At 43.8% G+C, this 19,185-nt stretch overlaps 1 protein-coding gene across 2 annotated transcripts in view; it reads left to right on the top strand.

Annotated features, from left to right (window-relative positions):
- The window catches only part of VPS16 (VPS16 core subunit of CORVET and HOPS complexes), a 165,995-nt gene that overhangs the window by 12,157 nt on the left and 134,653 nt on the right, over positions 1-19,185 (top strand). Inside the window, exons 3-6 of one of the 2 annotated variants that reach the window (XM_068244836.1) lie at positions 1,471-1,565; positions 12,202-12,330; positions 18,405-18,549; positions 18,633-18,748. In XM_068244836.1, the coding sequence (XP_068100937.1) occupies positions 1,471-1,565; positions 12,202-12,330; positions 18,405-18,549; positions 18,633-18,748 (485 nt within the window). The remainder of the gene's footprint in view (positions 1-1,470; positions 1,566-12,201; positions 12,331-18,404; positions 18,550-18,632; positions 18,749-19,185) is intronic. The other variant, XM_068244837.1, reaches the window with a different exon arrangement.

The raw sequence follows: 19,185 nt of genomic DNA, 5'->3' as shown, positions 1-19,185 counted from the left end.
TCATTGAGCAAAAGCAATAAAACCGTTAAAGATTAAAAAGTGGATTTAAACATAAAATAGAACTGTTGAAAATCTTAAGTCATTTTTAGGAGAAGGAAGATAGATACAATTTCATTCGTTTATTTTTGCCTCGGGTGTCCTTTTAACATATTGGGCTCTATTCTCAAAAGCATGTGCGGTATTTTTTATTTGTGCGGAAATTAAGCGCATGCGGAAAACGCCGTAAAATTTCCAGATTCACTAATATGTTTCCGCATGTTTGCCGCATGCGGGAAAAAAGATGCGGAAACGGCCATTATTCATGCGGGAATCATGCGGTAAATAGGTCGCATGAAAAAGTGTTTAAAAAAAAAAAGTTAAAGTCCACCAAGCACAGCCCTTAAAGTGACTCTGTAACAAAAATTACAACGTTTTTTCTACCATCCTACAAGTTCCTAAACCTATTCTAATCTGTTCTGGCTCACTGCAGCACTTTGTACTATTACGGTCTCTGTAATAAATCAATGTATCTTTCCCTTGTCAGACTTGTCGGCCTGTGTCTGGAAGGCTGCCAACTCTTCCATGCTGGTCTGTTCCTCTATGCACACTCCAGTGTGTGTTTTATTTACATAAGCCAGCAGCTTCTCTGCTATCTTATCAGTGATAGAAGAGAGCTGGATAAAAATCCTCCTCTGTTAGGCTGTGAAAGTAGCTGGCTGACACATACTGAGGAATTACAAACACAAGCACAGGCAGAGCTGTCTGCAAGAAGCCTGTAATGCTCAGTGCATGAGAGAAGAAGGGGACAGAAGGGGGAAATAAACACACAAATGATCTTTTGAGATTCAAAAGGAAAGCTGTATACAGCCTGCTTGTGTCTGGATGTATTTTCTATGTGTGGACATATTGTACATCAATCTACTTCCTGTTTTGGTGGCCATTTTGTTTGTTTATAAACAAACTTTTAAAAACTGTTTTTGACTACTTTTAATGCGGCGGGGAGCGGCGAAATTGTGACAGAGGGTAATAAGAGATGTCCCCTAACACACTGGTATGTTTACTTTTGTGTGGTTTTAACAATACAGATTCTCTTTAAGCCTCCACACTTCATTAAAGTCAATGGGATGCGGAATATATCACCTACTACTTGTAGGTGATAAAAATTCGGTAATTAACGAGGAAATGATGCGCCTGAACATCTTTGAGAATTGATCTTTTATTGCGGAAAATACCGACTTTTGCGGAAATTTTACCGCATGAATCCCGCACTTTTATCACACTTTTTCCGCATGCGGAAAAAACATGCGGAACATTTTGAGAATCCCAACTTGCCGGTATTTTGGGTGCAAACTTCCCGCATGTACTTTACCGCATGCGGGAAGTCATTGAGAATAGAGCCCATTGTCTAAAATTACACCTAGCTGTATAATATTACATGCTGTCCATGTTCTACTAGCATTTGTTTACAGAATGTTACTTTTTTCCCTAAAGCCTTAATGAAAAATCTGAAAAGTGATAAAGGGAGCAGTTCACGTCCTGTATTGGACATTTACTCGGCATCTGGTATTCTTCTGTCCTCAGTTGTGGTGAGTGATTTTGAAATGTTCTGGATAGGATTGTCTTTCAAGAGTAAAAAGTAGCCAATCCATTTTCTGTTTGTTTTATATTTTGAAAAAAATGAGGGTTTTTCAGAAAGTAACAGTCTTCTTTTATCTGCCATGCAAGGTATTTTTTTTCTTCTTTTTTTGTAAATTAACTTGCGTCTGTCAGTTAACGTTTTCTCTCCCTGTACCACTTTTTTTGCACATGACTGCAGAACACCAGTAACTGTTTTTTAGCAGTATTAACATGAAGTCCCTTCCCTCACCCTCAATTACTTTAACCTATAGGTAAGGCGTGTGATGCTACTCCAACAAAAGGATTGAAAACCTTGTAAAAAGATATGATAAATGCTGAAAGTGTATCTGAGATAGCTGAACAAAAATATTTTATACTCACCCGGTGCTTCCTCCAGCCCCATGAGCACAGATGCGTCCCTCGCTGTTCTCCCAAGTGCCTCCGTTCACGTGGCATCGGTCCCGGTAATCTGGCTCAGTCGTGCCAGTTGGCTCTTCTTAACCACTTGCCGACCGCACACTCATAACGTGCGTCGGCAAAGTGGCAGCTGCAGGACCAGCGACGCAGTACTGCGTCGCCAGCTGCAGCCTAATTAATCAGGAAGCAGCCGCTCGTACGAGCGGCTGCTTCCTGTCAAATCACGGCGGGGGGCTCCGTGAATAGCCTGCGGGCCGCCGATGGCGGCTCGCAGGCTAGATGTAAACACAAGCGGAAATAATCCGCTTTGTTTACATTTGTACGGCGCTGCTGCGCAGCAGCGCCGTAAGGCAGATCGGCGATCCCCGGCCAATCAGCGGCCGGGGATCGCCGCCATGTGACAGGGGACGTCCTGTCACTGGCTGCACAGGACGGATAGCGTCCTGTGCAGCCCGGATCTCAGGGGGGGGAGCAGGTAGGAGAGGGAGGGGGGAATTTTGCCGCGGAGGGGGGCTTTGAGGTGCCCCCCCCGCCACCCACAGCAGGCAGGAGAGATCAGACCCCCCCAGCACATCATCCCCATAGGGGGGAAAAAGGGGGGCAATCTGATCTCCCTGTCTGCACCCTGATCTGTGCTGGGGGCTGCAGAGCCCACCCAGCACAGATCAATCAAACCAGCGCTGGTCCTTAAGGGGGGGTAAAGGGTGGGTCCTCAAGTGGTTAACATGCGTTACAGACCCTCTTTAAGGCCTCTTTTACAGTGGGACGTTAAAGTCACACGTTATTAAAAATTATAACGCAGACTAACGCACAGCAATACAAAGTCTGTGTGACATTCACAGTGCACACGTTGCATTGTGTGTAACGTGTAGCAATATTTAGAAAGTGCTGCATGCTGTGCGTTTAGCAATACATTTTCTGCGTTGTGTGTTGCACATGCTCGGTAATGTATTTTTTTTTTTTTTAAATGTAACGCATGTGCCGTTTTTGTTACATCAGTATGCAACGAAAACTGCGCACCAAGAGACACATAACGCAGTGCAAAATACCGTCCAATTTCATAACCTACATGCGCTGCGTTAGGGGCACGTTGTGTGATTTTTAACGTCGCATCAAACACAACGTCCCACTGTGAAAGGCCTAAAAGAAGTTGATGTTGATGATTTTTTTAACATTAGCAATGATATACAGTGGTTGAAAAAAAAAAAAAGACACCCGTCCGTCAAGTTCAACCAGGGGGGAAAAAAAAATCATTGATCTGAACCCGCACATATCCCAGTTAATCCAGGGGAAGGCACACGTAAATTAAAAAGAATTGGACCTAGTACTGACCCTTACGGGATCCCACTGCTAACCGTTTCCATTTTGATTATGTTCCATTTACCACCACTCTTGTCTTCTGTCCCGTAACCAGTTGTCTATCCGCATACACACACATTTTCTCCTAGTGCCTGTATCCTCAGCTTCTGCATATGTCTATTGTAGGAAACAGTCTCAAAAGCCTTTTGTAAAGTCACTATATTACCTTTTTTTCCTTATTCATTTTATTTTTATTTATTTATTATTTTGACAGTGGCTGGATAGTGTAATGGTTAAGGGCTTTGCCTCTGACACAGGAGACCAGGGTTTGAATCTCGGCTCTGGCTGTTCAGTTAACCAGCACCTATTCAGTAGGAGACCTTGGGCAAACTCCCTAACACTGCTACTGCCTATAGAGCGCATCCTTGTAGTTGCAGCTCTGGCGCTTTGAGTCCGCCAGGAGAAAAGCACAATATAAATGTTCTGTGTTTGTTTGCTTTTTCAAAATCTACATTTTCATTCACTTCATAAAAACTGAGCATGTTTGTGAGACAGGACCTGTCTTCAGTCAATAAATGCTGGCAAACTCAAATAAGATTAATCTGTGCTACATAATTTTGTATAGCATCCCTTAGGATACCACCATCTGCACACAACTGATGTTAAGTTTACAGGTCCAAAGTTTCCTGGTACTGATATTTTTCCTGTCTAGAATAATGGGAAAACATCAGCTGTATGCCAGTCATAAGGCATTGACCCACTTAAAAGAGAATCACAGAAAATAAGATAAAGTGGCATATCGAAACCTGAACTCAACTCCTTTGATACCCAGGTGTGGATGCCGTATGGACCAGGTGCCTTGCCTATTTTGATCCTATTTAAAGTAAACCTAAACTTAAAAAAAGAGCAGTTTCATTCACCTGGAGCTTCTATCAGCCCCTGCAGTATTTCTTTGCCCTCACTTTCATTCTGCAATCCTCTGGTCAGCAGCAGTGCCTTTCGATCAGCTGTATGAGCGGCCTCAGGTTGCACGCCTTCTTATCGTGCTTCCGTGCACAGGAGCATTCTGCACTTGTGCAATGCATAAAAATCACTACTGAGCATGCACAGAACGCTCTTGGCCATGGAAACGCAATCAGGGGTGCATGAGTGGTAGCCTGCAACTGGCCAGCTTTGAGTGGGGTTCTGTGGCTGACTGGGGGCTGTGGAAATCTGGCAAGGGCACTTACGTTTCCCTTTAAACATGATAATCATTTAAAAAAAATAAAAATAGACCGGAATGCAGATCTGGTAAAACTGGAACCAGGTATTGTAGTTGTTAATAGGAACACTTAGACTGGATCGGACAGTGCAGTATCCACTCTGCTGGTCCGTTTGGAGTCCGTAGGTGGAGACATTCCAGACGTTCAAGTCTGGTCTTTGGGATCCGGCGACTGCATAGAAAGAGATGTAATGTATCTAGTAATAAAATATTTTTAATTACTAGCAATAATAAAAAAAAGGACAAATGCATATTTGCATTCGACGGACACAGCATTCTCGAAGCGCTCACAACAGATCTGCGAGAAGTGTAGATGAAGAATATATAATTTATTTATTACTAGTCTGTTATTACTGCATACCCACCGCGCACGCTCCCGCCGCCACACGCGCGCTCTCGCCCGCCCGCTCGGCTAGCCGCCCGTCCGCCCTGCGTCCTGTCCTAACGGCTGTCAATGCTTGACATGCGCAGTAGCGCAAAAGCACTGGCACACGGATGGACAGGACGCAGGGACACTTGAGGATTATTATGTAGGATACAGAATCACTATAAACACGAAGCTAAAATTTTGTAATATATTAAAATTATTTATTTAATGAGCAAAGTGAGTTTCTAACTCCAATAGTAAGATATTTATCTAATCCAATTTGAAGTTTATATTAGACTTAGAACAGTGTTAAGCAATATACATAGAATACAGTAATATGCTCACCATCAGCTTTACGTCAACAAACAAACAGACACAAGTATAATTCATATGAACTTTGAAAACATCTGTTTGCTCCACGCTGCTTCATAGACCTTTTGCAAGTCCTGACATACTGATAGCTCCTATACAATACAGAATAACTAACTTATTTAGGGAATGTAACTCAAAGCTTTAATTCTCCCAGAGTCAGTCATGTGGATTACAAGACCACTGTTAGCCACAAAATAGATTTGTAACAGTTACCCCTTGTTGCAATTATTAGAACACTTAGACCAGAATCTTTTTTTGTAAAAATATATTCCTGTAGTTGCATACATAGAATATACAAAAAAAAATTACATAGAATAGGGTTATAATAATCCGCATTAAAAAAATAAATAAAAAAAGTTGAGCTACCTCAAAGGAAAGGAGGATAATGTTCTAGCAGATTGGTTGAGTCGCAAACAACTACTTCAGAGCAACTGATGTCTGAACAAGGATGTATTCAGGGTGATTTGTAACAAATGGGGTTTTCCATCCATAGACCTGTTTGCTGCCTTCTTCCCAGGTTCTGCTCCCTCAACACAAGAGGCTTCCCAGAACGAGTGGATGCATTCCTGGGGACTGGAGAGAGTGTATGCCTTTATGCCCTTTAAACTAATAGGGAGGGTTCTGCAAACGGTAGTAAGAGATCAGGCCACAATAATCCTGATTGCTGTGGACTGGCCGAAAAAGGCTTGGTATCCACTGTTACTCTCCCAGATGGTAGAAGATCCAATATCAGATTGGCTTCTGAAGCAGGGACAAGTATACCATACTGCAGTGGCCTGTCTGAACCTGAAGGCATGGCTTTTGAACTGCGCCTACTACAAAACAGAGGTCTGTCAGAAAAAGCTATTGAAACTTTGCTTCATGCTAGGAAACCTTTCACACCTACAATTTAAGTCTGGAAAGGTTTTTGTGAGTTTAACAAAAAATACTCCGTAAAATCTTATTAATTTTTTAATTCCCAATTATCTAGAGTTCCTACAGAAAGGCCTAGATATGCAGCACTGAAAAGGCTTAGTGATTCTTTAACAGTTTCACAGCATCAGAACTTTTGTTTTTCTTACCCAAGCCTCATTTTTAGCTGCACAGAAGAAAACTGCTCGGGCATTATTCCCTTGATGCTGTGCAAAGCATGATGGGATTTCTGATGTTGTTCTCGTTTTTGCTGTTCTGGCGCACATTGTTTTTAAATTTGAGATATGAATCCTAGCGCGCGCAGCTGGAAGGGGTGAGCAGGACAGTTGGAACTGTGTAACACAAGCAAGTGTCTGCAGGCCTCAGGCTCTAGTGAAGTCTCCCATACAATACTGTCCATACACATCCAAGCCAAATCTGGACTCGACCCTTCTCAGTGAAATCTTCAATATTTTATTTGTAATACAAAAAGCAGTGGTACAGCAACAAAAAAAAAAGCACAACATTTTGGGCCACTGCCCTTTATCAGTTGGAACTGTGTCTCATGCTCCCTGTCACTTCCTTTCAACCAAAAAGATGGCTGCCCCCATGAAATCACAAACATTTGCCTGTTCTTTTAAAACAGTGTGGGTAAGAGATTATATTACCTATGTATTTTAATTAACATAGCTAATGTAACTTAATGACCGTATGTTTGTTTAGGCTCAAGTTCCTCTTTTAAAGAGGAGCTGTTAGGTATAAGGTCTCAGAGAAAAAAAAACACATATATCAGTAGCTAAAGATTGGCTGTACTTGCATTACATGTGCATTTCACTGTCCACGTTTGGATTTCACAGAATTTTTATATAGTATTTGCAGAGAATGATGCTCCTGACTGCTCATGGCAGGTTCCATGTGTGTCTGTCTCCTATGAAGCCAAATGTGTCGTCATGTCCTCCCTGCTTCCTGATGATTCCACTCAGGAAAAAGACAACGCTACTGTGCAGTGAATATTAATTAGCCATGTGGCTAGGAACAATAGCGGACTCATGCAGTATACTCTGCCCAGAGATTTTTCAGTGCTGTGAGCTGGACTGACTGCGTTACAAGCTGTTGTAACATGAGCCTGTAACATCTCACTAGCAGCCGAGGGGAGAACCCAAGGTGGGGAGAAGTAGCCCCAGAATGCTTTGCAGTATGGTATGCGGCCTCTCGGCCTCTTAAGAGCTTGGGAATAACCAGCCTTGCTGTTCAGCACACATCAAAAGTAAGAGATTTTTAACTTCAGTATTGCCTTTTTGGCTTCCTTCTAAACTGTTTAACACAGGAGAATAGAGGTTTTAAATTAGCTTTTGCAGCCTGACAGTTACTCTTTTTTTAACTCTGAAAACTTTTTTTCTGGTGGCGATAACTACGGCCAGCCGTATCGGAGAAATACAGGCCCTTAATTTAAAACCACCGTACATGTCTATCTTGGAGAATAGAATTACGTTTTAGTTACTGCCTTCTTTTTCACCAAAAGTGATGTCAGATTTCCACAGAGAGCAGGAAATCTGCGGTCCTTTCTTTTGTTCGAATCCCTCAAACAAAATAGAGGAAAAATGCAGCTTACTGGACGTGAGGAAAATAATTTTAGTTTATCTAGACAAAACGTCTGCAATAGAGGAAGGAATTTATTCAGTTTCAGGGTGCCTGAAAAGGGTTAAAAGCGTCTCAAAGTACGCGCTTAGTAATTGGTTAAAACCGTGTATTAACAAAGCATGTGAATTTGCAGGGATGCCAGCTCCTGAAAGCGTGAAAGTGCATTCCACTAGGGCTGTCTCCTCTTCCTGGGCAGAAAAGAATTCTGCCTCTGTGCTTCAAATTTGCAAAGCTGCCACATGGTCCTCTTATGATACATTTCATAAAGTATTATCATTTGGATCTACCAAGCATTTAAGAATTGGGTTTTGAACGTAAAGTACTGTCCACGGTGGACCTGTCATGGAGGCAAGTGGAAGCCAATAATTACTGTTACCGGTAATTGGTTTCCACGTTGCCTCCACGACAGGTGGAGGCAACCCACCCATTGACAAACGGTAAGTCTCCTACTCATACAAGGTGATATTCAAAACACTGAGGTAGGTAATGGGAGATGGCGTTTAAATTTGTTCTGTTCTTCCTGTCCCAGGGATGGGCTACGTAATCTCCTGCTGGACCTGTCATGGAGGCTATGGGGAAAACCAATTACCAGTAAGAGTAATTTTTGGCTTTTGGGATGATGACATTGTTTATGGACACCATCCAACATAATTCTAGAACAAAGAATCTCCTCTATTGTTTATTTCATTGTCCTGCCCTACTGGATGGGGAAAATGTGCACAATCTGACAATTTAAACATCTGGTGCTGTTGGCCTCTAAAAAAGCAACCATCCACCGTCCATCACTCTAGTACCAGAGTTGGTTAATTATCGTATCCATCTGGAGAGGCTAAATTTGGGAAAGCATAAAGAAAATTCTATAAAGAAATGTTTTAAGGTGTGGATTGCTTATGTTGAAAAAGTCCTATATGAGGGACCAGATTTTCCGCTTAGTGACACCGTTATCTGAGACTATTTGGGACTGTTGGAGATATAGGGAAGGGAGGTGGGTGGGATTTATAGAATAGTTATGTTTAACTGGATTTCTTATTTTTGCAGAAATTGATGGATAGCTTGATTACTATTCTGAAAGCCTAAGAGCCGTTAAGGAGGCTTTCTTCTATGCCAATTGAATTAAAGCTGAATTGTAAATTCCTGTAAAAAAAAAATCAAAAAAAAAAATCACTTACCTGGTGCTTCCCCAAGCCCCAGCAGCCGTCCTGCACGAGCCTCCGTTCTCCTGCGCCAGCTACTTCCATTGGCGCCTGCGCGCCCTGGGCTATGCAATGCTTTCTTCACGTTCCCGCCCGCTATAGCATCCTGCACTATTAGCGCAGCATGCTATTGCAGGCTGGAACGTGAAGAAAGCTTTATGTAGCCCGGGGCGCGCAGTCGCAGTTGCCGTCGACTTGCAAGACGGCGGTAACGAAAGAGGGTGAACAGAGGCTCGCGCAGAGGCTCGTGTAGGACAGGACAGCTGTTGGGGGCTTGGGTAAGCCCCAGGTAGGTGAATTTACAGGAATTTACAGTTCCGCTTTAATGTTATCTTATCTGCTGTTATATTGAGGTGAAATTATTGTTTGTATCTCTGACTGGTAAACACTGGATTCTTAGTCCACAATTTTTTTCCGCCTGCTTTCATGTTATGTGAAAAATGTTGATACTTCATGCACATGGAACTGCTGGTATAATTGGAAAACCTTAATAAAAATATAAAAAATAAATAAATTAGCAAGTATACAGTAAATGTTGTGACATCTTTGAAAAAACAAATCATAAAGCAAAAATCCTAAACCATAAAGCAGAATAATGAAATATTTCTGACAACAGGTTTTGCAGCTATCAGGCAATTTCACCAGAGGCAACCTGGTGTTTCTGTAGTGGGACAGTTTAAAGGAAACATTCGAGCTTGGAAAAAGAAAACAAGATCTACTTACCTGGGGCTTCCTCCAGCTCCTGGCAGCCTATCTGTCTCTATCTGTCCCTCGCCGCAGCTCCGCTCCCAGTCGGTGGCCCAGGGTCCCATCCATTGCATCTGCGCCAGCACGGGCTCGTGGCCGTGCCATTCGCGACCACGCTCACGTAGCCTGGAGCGTTCTGCGCAGGTGCAGAGGTACTGTGCCTGTGCAGTACACTCCCGGCTGCAGGAGCGCGCTCAGCACACCTGCACAAGCGCAGAAAATACCAACCTGGCGAGGTTGGCATATGCAACGGAGGGGACCCCGGGCCACTGGCTGGGAGCGCAGCTGCGGCAAGGGACAGATAGGCTGCCAGGAGCTGGAGGTAGCCCCAGGTAAGTAGATCTTGGTTTTTATTTTTTGGGGGGGGGGTTTTAAGCTCGGACCCCTAAAACAAGGTTGTCTGATGGTATGTGGATAAACTGAGTTAATACAAAATATTTGACATCCCCATGTTTTGTTGAGAAGTCAATGTCTCCCCCATCAGGCCCACTTGGATGCATGGTGTGTAGAAAGCTGATCGTAACATTTTGCTTCTGAAGAAGTAGCCTGAGAGCTGCAAAATGTGCATTAGGGACTGATAAAGTAAAGCTGATGTTTTATACTATTGTGTGCATGTTGCACGCTCTATCTATCTAATTTATTTATTTTTTTTATTGCTAAACACTGTACATAGTCCAATATAAACCTCATTCATGCTACAAATAGCTTACTTTTGTGTATCGAAGGTGTACTGTGAAACATTTTTTTTTTTTTTTTTGTAAAATTTAATTCATGTGGAATTGGTTCTACAGCTGACAGTGGTTACTCAAGCCACATTACACCTCAGCTGGAAATTGCACTAGTGAAGCAACTACGCAGTGTTGGAGTTGCGCATATTTGAATAAGGAGGTGACAAAGCCAGTGAAAAAGGGAAAGCTTTTAACAGGGAAGTCAAGCCCAGTATGAGAGGAGGAAAATGTGCAAAATAGAAATTGGGGAGCAGGTAGTAAGTTTGGTCTTAGAGGTTAGAGAGGAGGGACTTTGTGAATATAGGTAATATTTAAAGTGTACACAAGGTGGAATGTCTGCAAATATTTGCACACAGAGACATGTTCGTGATATAATCACATGCCTCTGTGTCCTACCTTCCTGTTGCTTAGTCCCCCTGGCCGCTGACCCCCCCCCCCCCCCCCCCAAAAAAAAATTGCTGACATGGTGAATGTCGACATCTGTACTGCAGAAGGGGCTTTCTTTGCATAAGAGGGACTCCTGCAAAACGCCCTCTCAGACATCAGGAACTCTTCACCGACTCTTCCCGCCCTCCATTTGTGCAATGTAAAAAAATAAAATAAAAAAAAGTGCACAAGAGGAGCTACTGAGCATTCCCAAAGCTCAGGACCTCTCATGTACGTAGTTGGGAATGTACTGTGACCATCTGGGGTCGTGGCAATCTTGGATTTTTTTTTACCCTTTTCACTCGGTGGACGAATGGACCGGCGGGAAGAGCATGAAGTGGCGCATTGGGATAGATGAGCTGCATCAGGTATTTTTTTTTTCCTTTTTTTTAAAAGCACCGTCGAAGTTAGAGGTGTATAAATAATATTTTAGGACTGGGTTGAATGAGCGTAAAGTGATCAAGGATACACATTGCAGAATTAAGAAAGATATATATGTAAGAGTTTCTCACTGTAAGTAGAAGCATTGTAGGCAGTTCAGTATGTTATAGGGTACACCTTTCTTTTCTAGCAAAGTAATTTGGCTGCTGTGTTCTGTTCCTGACTGAATTCCCAGTGGCACTGTAGATCTGCTTATGGAGTAACTGGTCATGATGTTTCTGACTTGCTCTGGCCAAGACTGCAAAGAACTTTGCCAGTTCTCCATATACTAACACTGCTATCACACAGGTATTGAATAGAGTTTAAGTTGCATTGTGTTATCTTAAAGTGAACCGGAGCCAGAGTTTTTAGGTTCAATATCATATACTTACCCTTAAGAGAGAGAAGCCTCAGGATCCTATTGAGCCTTCCCTTGCTTGTCTAAAGCCCCTCGTTGCAGAGTACGGCCTGCCTCCATATCGGGGCAATGAAACTCATCTTCCTGTAACATGGCCACACAAGCCCATGCATGCGCTGCAGCATGGAGACAGCAGCTCCAGCTTACTGCGCATGCGCGGGCTTTGTTGGCTATTGCGTGGCCATGATACAGGTAGAGAAGCTGCGCGGCCCTGATGTGATTAGCGGCAATGCCTTGTTGCTAATTTTTCAGGGGGCCACACTCAGCGACGGGATAACAGAATAGCAAGGGAAGCCTCAATAGGAAGTATCTGATTTTGGCGCTGGCTTTAATGAACTATTTTCTCTTAAACCTCTAACAGATGATTACTACAGCAATGTGTGGGAATATTACATGTATGAAATATTACTTTATTTTTTTTGCAGTGGAAAAGTGGACAGGTTGTACATCTGGGCTGGTCAGTTACTGAAGATCTACTCTGTGTTCAAGAAGATGGAACTGTTTTAATATATGACATATTTTGTGGCTATAAACGCAACTTTAGCATGGGAAGTGTAAGTATTTCATTTTACCTATTTTATTTACTCTAATTCTTATTACAATTTTCACTTTGCATTCCCATGGGAGTCATAGGGCTAGCTTTGTCAAATAGACTGCAGTAGTATAAAAACTGTATTGGTACCACCACCAGGAGGGTAAGTTAATCACCGATTGTAAAAAGAAAAAAAAAATCCTAACAGCTACTAGATAGATATCCAAGAAGAAGAATTGAATGCATTGCTGGCCATTGTGTTGCTCTTGGCTTACATGATGCATTATGCATGATTTAAGAGCATTATGCAGTCTAATACTGAATACTGTCCAAGGAAGTGATGAAAGAGTCAAAATGTAAGTATTCCTCTTGTATATTTCTTTTCTGTTTAATGTATGTGTGAATATTGCCTTCTAATCAGTATATCATTTCCCTGTAATATAACACTATGAAAAATTGACTTAAAATAAAACATGAGATATTTTGTTAACGTCTATGTAAAAAGCAAGTGTGCTTTCAGCAAAAACAACCTCTAGAAAGTGTGTGCTTTTTAAAGAAGGTATATTTTATTAATATCTGAAGAATTTAGCAACAGTTACACCGATTACAAGTACATCTCCCAAAATCCTCCACACCTCCCCCAATTTCCAAGCTGTACTTGTGTGCACAGAGCTGCCCTTGCCCACCTCCTACTTATACTACTAAAACATGAACTCTTTTTTTGCACTCCAGCAGTCTCACCTCCCTGTCCTTTTTCACTGTGTATTTAACCATTTTATGCTTTCCAAAGCCTACCCGATGCCTTTAAAGAAATGGTTTATTATTGTATGCAGGGCAGGATGAGAGCTACTCATTACTGTTATAAATGCACTGAGGAGGGAGTGGGAAAGGATAAATGCAGCATTACACACTAAGCAAGGAGGACCTGTATAGGTAGAATCTTTATCCCTTTATAAAACCATATGCAGATTGGGTGGCCAAGAGGGCCAAGCAAATTACAACATACATGGCTTTGAACACTACTGGAGGATACCTCACAAAGGGGGCTGCAAATCTGAACCCCTTTGCAAAGCACCCTTCTTGCAGGAGAAAGATCAGTTCCCCACCTCTGTGTCCACCTAAAAAAGAGATGTGCCTAATGGAGGGGAAGGGAGAGTAAGGTCAATTTGGCTAGATAGTCAAGCAAATAGCCACCCTATCAAGATTAGTAGGTAAAATGTTGACATTGTAAAAAAAAAAAAAAAAGCTTAAAGCATCCCTAACCGGAGGCAGAGCTAGGTATGTTCATGCTGGATGCACATACCTCTGTGCATTGTTTGTTCCTCTCCTCACCCTCCCGGTACCTGTAATCATGTTGGCTAAAGTCAAATTTTCAGACAGGAACAGGCAGGCCTGCAAGAGTTCTGCAGGCACAGAACGCTCCCGGGAGATGGGCGGGGAGCACGCGGACAGGGCACGCGCCGACTGACTGAATTACCGGGCTGAATTGCGGAGGATCCAGGCAGCGGCAGAGGACAGTGAGGGACCAATTAGCCTGAATGGGGCTGGAGGAAGCCCCAGGTATGTATAATTTTTTGTTTTGTGACATCGCAGGTACACTTTAATATCTTCAATGTTCCCTAGGTAAAAAAAATACCTTTCTGGTACAAGGGATTTTTTCAGCTTTCCTTTTTCATACTTCACTGCCCGACTGTGTTGAACCTATCAATTGGAGAGAAGGTTGGAAAGAGTATGCTCTATCCTAGATTACACATTTCATGTACACCATATGCATAGCACTCACTGAGCCACCTCCAAAAAGCATATGAAAACTGAGGTGGGGAAAGGGGAATGGAAAATGGGGGCATCAGTGAGTAGCAGAGACGTACATATTATAAACATGCAAAAGGATCTTTAGGGCCTTTTTCCACTAGCCTGCGATTTGCGATTTGATTCTAATCGCAAATCGCAAGGTACATGAAACTAATGGAAACTGCAGCAGCAATTTCCATTAGTGCGATCCGATTGCGATGCGATTTTGGTCAAAGCGCAATCGTCGTCCTGCCGCGTTTTGTATGCGATTGAGCTGTACTATAATGAGTATAGTAGCTCAATCGCAATCGCATAGTGGAAATTGAAACGCGATCGGAATCGCGATCGCAATCGCGATCGCATTTCATAGTGGAAAAGAGCCCTTAAAGGACCAGTATCGTGAAAAAAAGAAGGCAGTTAAAATCTGACAGAACCAACAGGTTTTGGGCCTGTCCATCTCTTCATGGGGGATTCTCTGGGTTTTCTTTGTTTCCAGCAGCATTTCCTGGACAGCAGTTTAACCTCCCTGGCGGTCTATTAACTTTTTGGGGACCACGGACGTTGAATCAACGTCCAGCAGGTGGTGCTACCGTTCTGACTGGACGTTGATTCAATGTCCGCGCTAACAAACCGTCTCGACGCGATCGTGCGCACCAGAGAGGGGAGATTAAGCTGTCATATGACAGCTAGCATCTCCCCCGAGTGATCAGCAGCCACCGTGTATGGCTGCTGATCACGTGATCACTACGATCGCGGTCGGATCGTAGTGATCACTTTGACAGCTGCGGCGGTAGGGGGGAAAAAGAAGAGGATCCACTCACCTCCGTGCCTTTCCAGCGACGATCGGCGCCCCCCCTCTGCTCTGGCCGGCATCTCTGCTCTGTCTGACTTCAGTGCCGGGTCCCGGCTTGATGACGTCATCAAGCCGCGACCCGGACCTGAGCGTCATTTGACGTCATCAAGCCGCGACTCGGACCTGAGCGTCATTTGGAGCAGAGATGCCGGCTGGAGAAGAGGTGGCTACTGCGGCTCATTGCTGGAGCCTGGAAGGTGAGCGATGGCTGCCAGCTACAGGGGGGACACCTGCCTCCATGTGGGACACCATGCCCAGCTAGCCACAGACGGGATCCGGCCGCCTGATCCCCCCCCCCCCCCCTTCCATGCAAATTGCCCTGGTCCTTAAAGGACTTACGAGGCGGGAAGCTGCGATTCGGCACGGAGCGGTGGCGTTCGTGTAGTACACGGAGCTAGCAAAGTGCTAGCTGCATGTAAAAAAAAAAATTGTACAAATCGGCCCACCAGGCCTGAGAAATCCTCCGCGGCGGCTTAGCCCGGGCTTACCGCCAGGGAGGTTAACTGCCAAAATAGTAAAATACCAGCCAGCCTCCCTACTCACTTGCACACGATTTTGTCAGTTGGACTTTGCAACTGCTGTTCAGGAAATGCCGTTGACAACAAAGAAAACCCTGAGACTCCCCCATGAGGAGATGGACTGTCCCAAAACCTGTCAGTTTTGTCCGATTGTAACTGCCTACTTTTTTCACGCTTGTGGTCCTTAAAAGGGAACCCTTGGGGCAGCACGGTGACGTAGTGGTTAGCGCTCTCGCCTTGCAGCACTCTGTCCCCGGTTCAAAGCCCAGCCAGGACAACATCTGCAAGGAGTTTGTATGTTCTCCCCGTGTCTGTGTGAGTTTCCTCCTGGCACTCCGGTTTCCTCCCACATCCCAAAAACATACAAATAAGTTAATTGGCTTCCCCCTAAACTGGCCCTAGACTACAATACATACACTACACAATCCATACATAGACATAAGACTATGGTAGGGATAAGATTGTAAGCTCCTCTGAGGGATAGTTAGTGACAAGACTATATATACTCTGTACAGCGCTGTGGAAGATGTTGGCGCTATATAAATAATGATAATAACCCAGGGTGAGGGTGATATAGAGGCTTCCATATTTATTTCCTTTTAAACAATACCAGTTGCCTCTAAATCCCCCTGATCCTGTCTCTTTAATACTTTCAGCCATGGATCCTAAACAAGCATGCCGCATATCGGTTACTCTGACTTGGCTGACTCAGGTTGTACTGGATTAGCCATATGCTTGTTCCAAGGTTTTGACTCACACTATGGGCCTGATTCACTAACCGGTGCTAACCTAGTTAGCACGCCTAAAGGCTTTGGGTGTGCTTACTAAGGTGCTAAGTAGTTAGCATGCACCAAGCTGAATCAGATCACGTGCAAAGTACCGCGCGCAAAACTTTGCATGCGAAACAAACAGCGCATCCTATGCGCCTATAACGGCACATTAGGTGCGCCCTAAACATTGCACCCATGCGCCGTTTAAGGCGCATTCAATGCGCCGTTATAGGTGCATCGGGTGCGCCGTTTTCGTTGCATCCGATGGGGCGTTTCGCACGCACCGGCCTTTGCCAGCGGTACTTTGCTAATTAGCGCACGCAAAGGATTTTTAGTCGTGATAAGGGGCTTTTCACAAGCATGCTAACAGTTAGCACTGCTTTGTGAATCAAGGATATCCACAGGACTGCCAGGCAACTGGCATTGTTTACAAGGAAGGAAGTATGTCGGCCTCCATATCACTCTCGCCTCAGGTGTCCTTTAGGGCACATTCACACTTGAGCGTTTTGCTGGCGATTTCGGCAAAACGCTCAAACGCTAGCGCTTTTGAAAGCACTAATGTAATTAAACCCTATGGGCCCGTTCTTACTTGGACGATTTGCGCTAATCGCCGCAAATCGCCCAAAAAACGCTAAACGCAAATGCATAGCCTGCACAATTTTCAGGCGATTTCCCGGCGATCGCGCTTCAGTGCTATAGAAGCGCTAGATCGTGAAAAAATCGCCAAGTGTGAATGGTGATTTTTTTTGTTTGCGTTAATCGTGCAAAACCATAGCGAAATGCTACCAAAATCGCTAGCGTTTTGCGATCAGCAAGTGTGAATGGGCCCTTAAAGGAAGTCTGAAGCTAAAATAAAAACAGACAGTTACCTAAGGAGGCGGAAGGCTATGGGTCCTATAGAACCTTCCTGTTGCTCTCATGGTCCCCTCCTTCCAGCTCTGCCTCCCACAGTTAATATCTCCCGTGGCCAAGAGAGCTCTGAACATGCGCCCCACAGAGCCGGGACATAGTGCAAATGCGCAAAGCACTCCTGGCCACGGGAGCTCGATGAATGATGCGCGCCACTGGGCCTAGCGCTTGTGCACTGCTGCCGACCAGGCCGACCCATGAGCAGCTTCAGATTATTCTTACGAGAGAACGGAGGCGGACAAGGGTGGACAGGGTGAGCCGTGGGCATGAGGACTGCTCCCTATACATGCCTGCTACCCCGTTCTAACAATCTTTTTTGCCTCAGTTATCCTTTAATTACTGCAGTAGCTTTGTATGTGCTGTGGTACACTTCTGTCTGTCTACCTGCAGTTTGTCTGTGTGTGCTGCTCAGTCCTTACAACCTTGATTGTGGTCTTTTTGGTCGCTGCCTTAAGACCAATCTACACGATACAATTCTTTGTACGATTCGATTACGATTCTATTTACGCTTCGATTAAATCCGCCATGTCCGATCAGGATTCGATTAGATTCAATTCGATTTGCCATTGCATAACAATGACAAATCAAATTGAATCGAATCCTGATCGGACATGTCGGATTTAATCGAATCGTAAATAGAATCGTAATCGTATCGTGTAGATGGGGCTTATCCAGCAGGCTTGCAGCAAGGAACTATGACTTTTGAACTGCCTTTCTATTGTTCTATACAGTGTGGCTGCATTGGCTGTCCCTTAGCATGTGCATTGATTTTCTATATTGTACTGTGCATGATGTTTGTTAATTTCTTGTTAAAGCTCCTTTTGCATATTTATAATATGTACATATCTGATGCCCCCATGTACTCCCCCTTTTCCATTCCCCTTTCCCCACCTCAGTTTTCATGTGTTGGACCTATATTCTTTGCGTGCATTTAGGGATGGTTAATGCAAATAATTCCAAGCTGATGCAGGATTATGCAACTGCATACAGCTTGAGAATGGACCACTCGGATTCCACCTCGGCAGGATTCGATTGGTTCATTTTCAACCAGCATAAATTTGCATAATCCTGCATAGTCTTATTAGCCAGCCCTGCATGCAGTACATTTTGAGCTCAGAACATAAAGAAAATGGTACTTTGCTTTGATCTTTGTACAGTACAGATTCTTCAGTGGGTGTATAGTGGTGGTTGGCTATTTTTTCCATGTAATATGGAGTTCTCTTATAGCAATGTTTCTTAACCCTCATCTCTGCAGGAAATCAAACAGAATCAAGTACTAGAAGCAAAGGTGTTTCATTCGGAGTATAGAACTGGAATTGCAATATTAACTGGAGCATTGAAGTTTACTCTGGCTTCAAATATTGATGAATTAAAACTGCGACGGTTGCCAGATATACCTGGTAATATGCAGCATCTTAAACAAAATTCTTTATATATTGTGCTCTATTGACAGTATTTAAAATGTTCACATCTGTTTTTACAGGCCCCAAAGAGAGACCTTCTTGTTGGACTGTTCTCTTTCAGGACAGAATGACATTAATTTTATTAGCCATTGGCAAAGACTTGTACTTGCTGGATAACACACAATGCTCTGCTGTGGTAAGTACAGCCAGGTACCTTTATAAAATATGCTTGATTATTCGGTTTGGAAAAGTTCTTCCTTTTTAAGGGACTATAAAAGAGAAGAATGTGGATGCTACTTTCTGCTTTAAAAATGTTAGTAACTTGGTTGTTTTTTTCTTTTGGGTTCAGTAGGTGTATAACTACACTCCTGTAAGAAGTATGCAGCCAAAACGTGTAAAAAACAAGATATGCACTTTTAAATAGTGTATGCCGTGTGTGTGTCATATTTACAGGCTTCCGCTCTGTGGTTGTCATCCTCCGCTCTCTGTGCACTGCCCCGCTGGCCAAAGTTTGTTGACTGTGGCTGGGGGCGTGCGCATGTTTGTGTGCGATGGTGCCGGGTTTTGCGTGCGCATGCCCGAAAACTCGGCGAACGATCGTGCGCAGACACAGGCTATAAAAGGCTGGTCCTC

Source organism: Hyperolius riggenbachi, chromosome 7, assembly GCF_040937935.1.
Source record: "Hyperolius riggenbachi isolate aHypRig1 chromosome 7, aHypRig1.pri, whole genome shotgun sequence".
In the NCBI taxonomy this organism is placed as follows: domain Eukaryota; kingdom Metazoa; phylum Chordata; class Amphibia; order Anura; family Hyperoliidae; genus Hyperolius; species Hyperolius riggenbachi.
The sequence above is the reverse complement of the archived record's forward strand: the minus strand, read 5'-3'. Positions and strand labels throughout refer to the sequence as shown.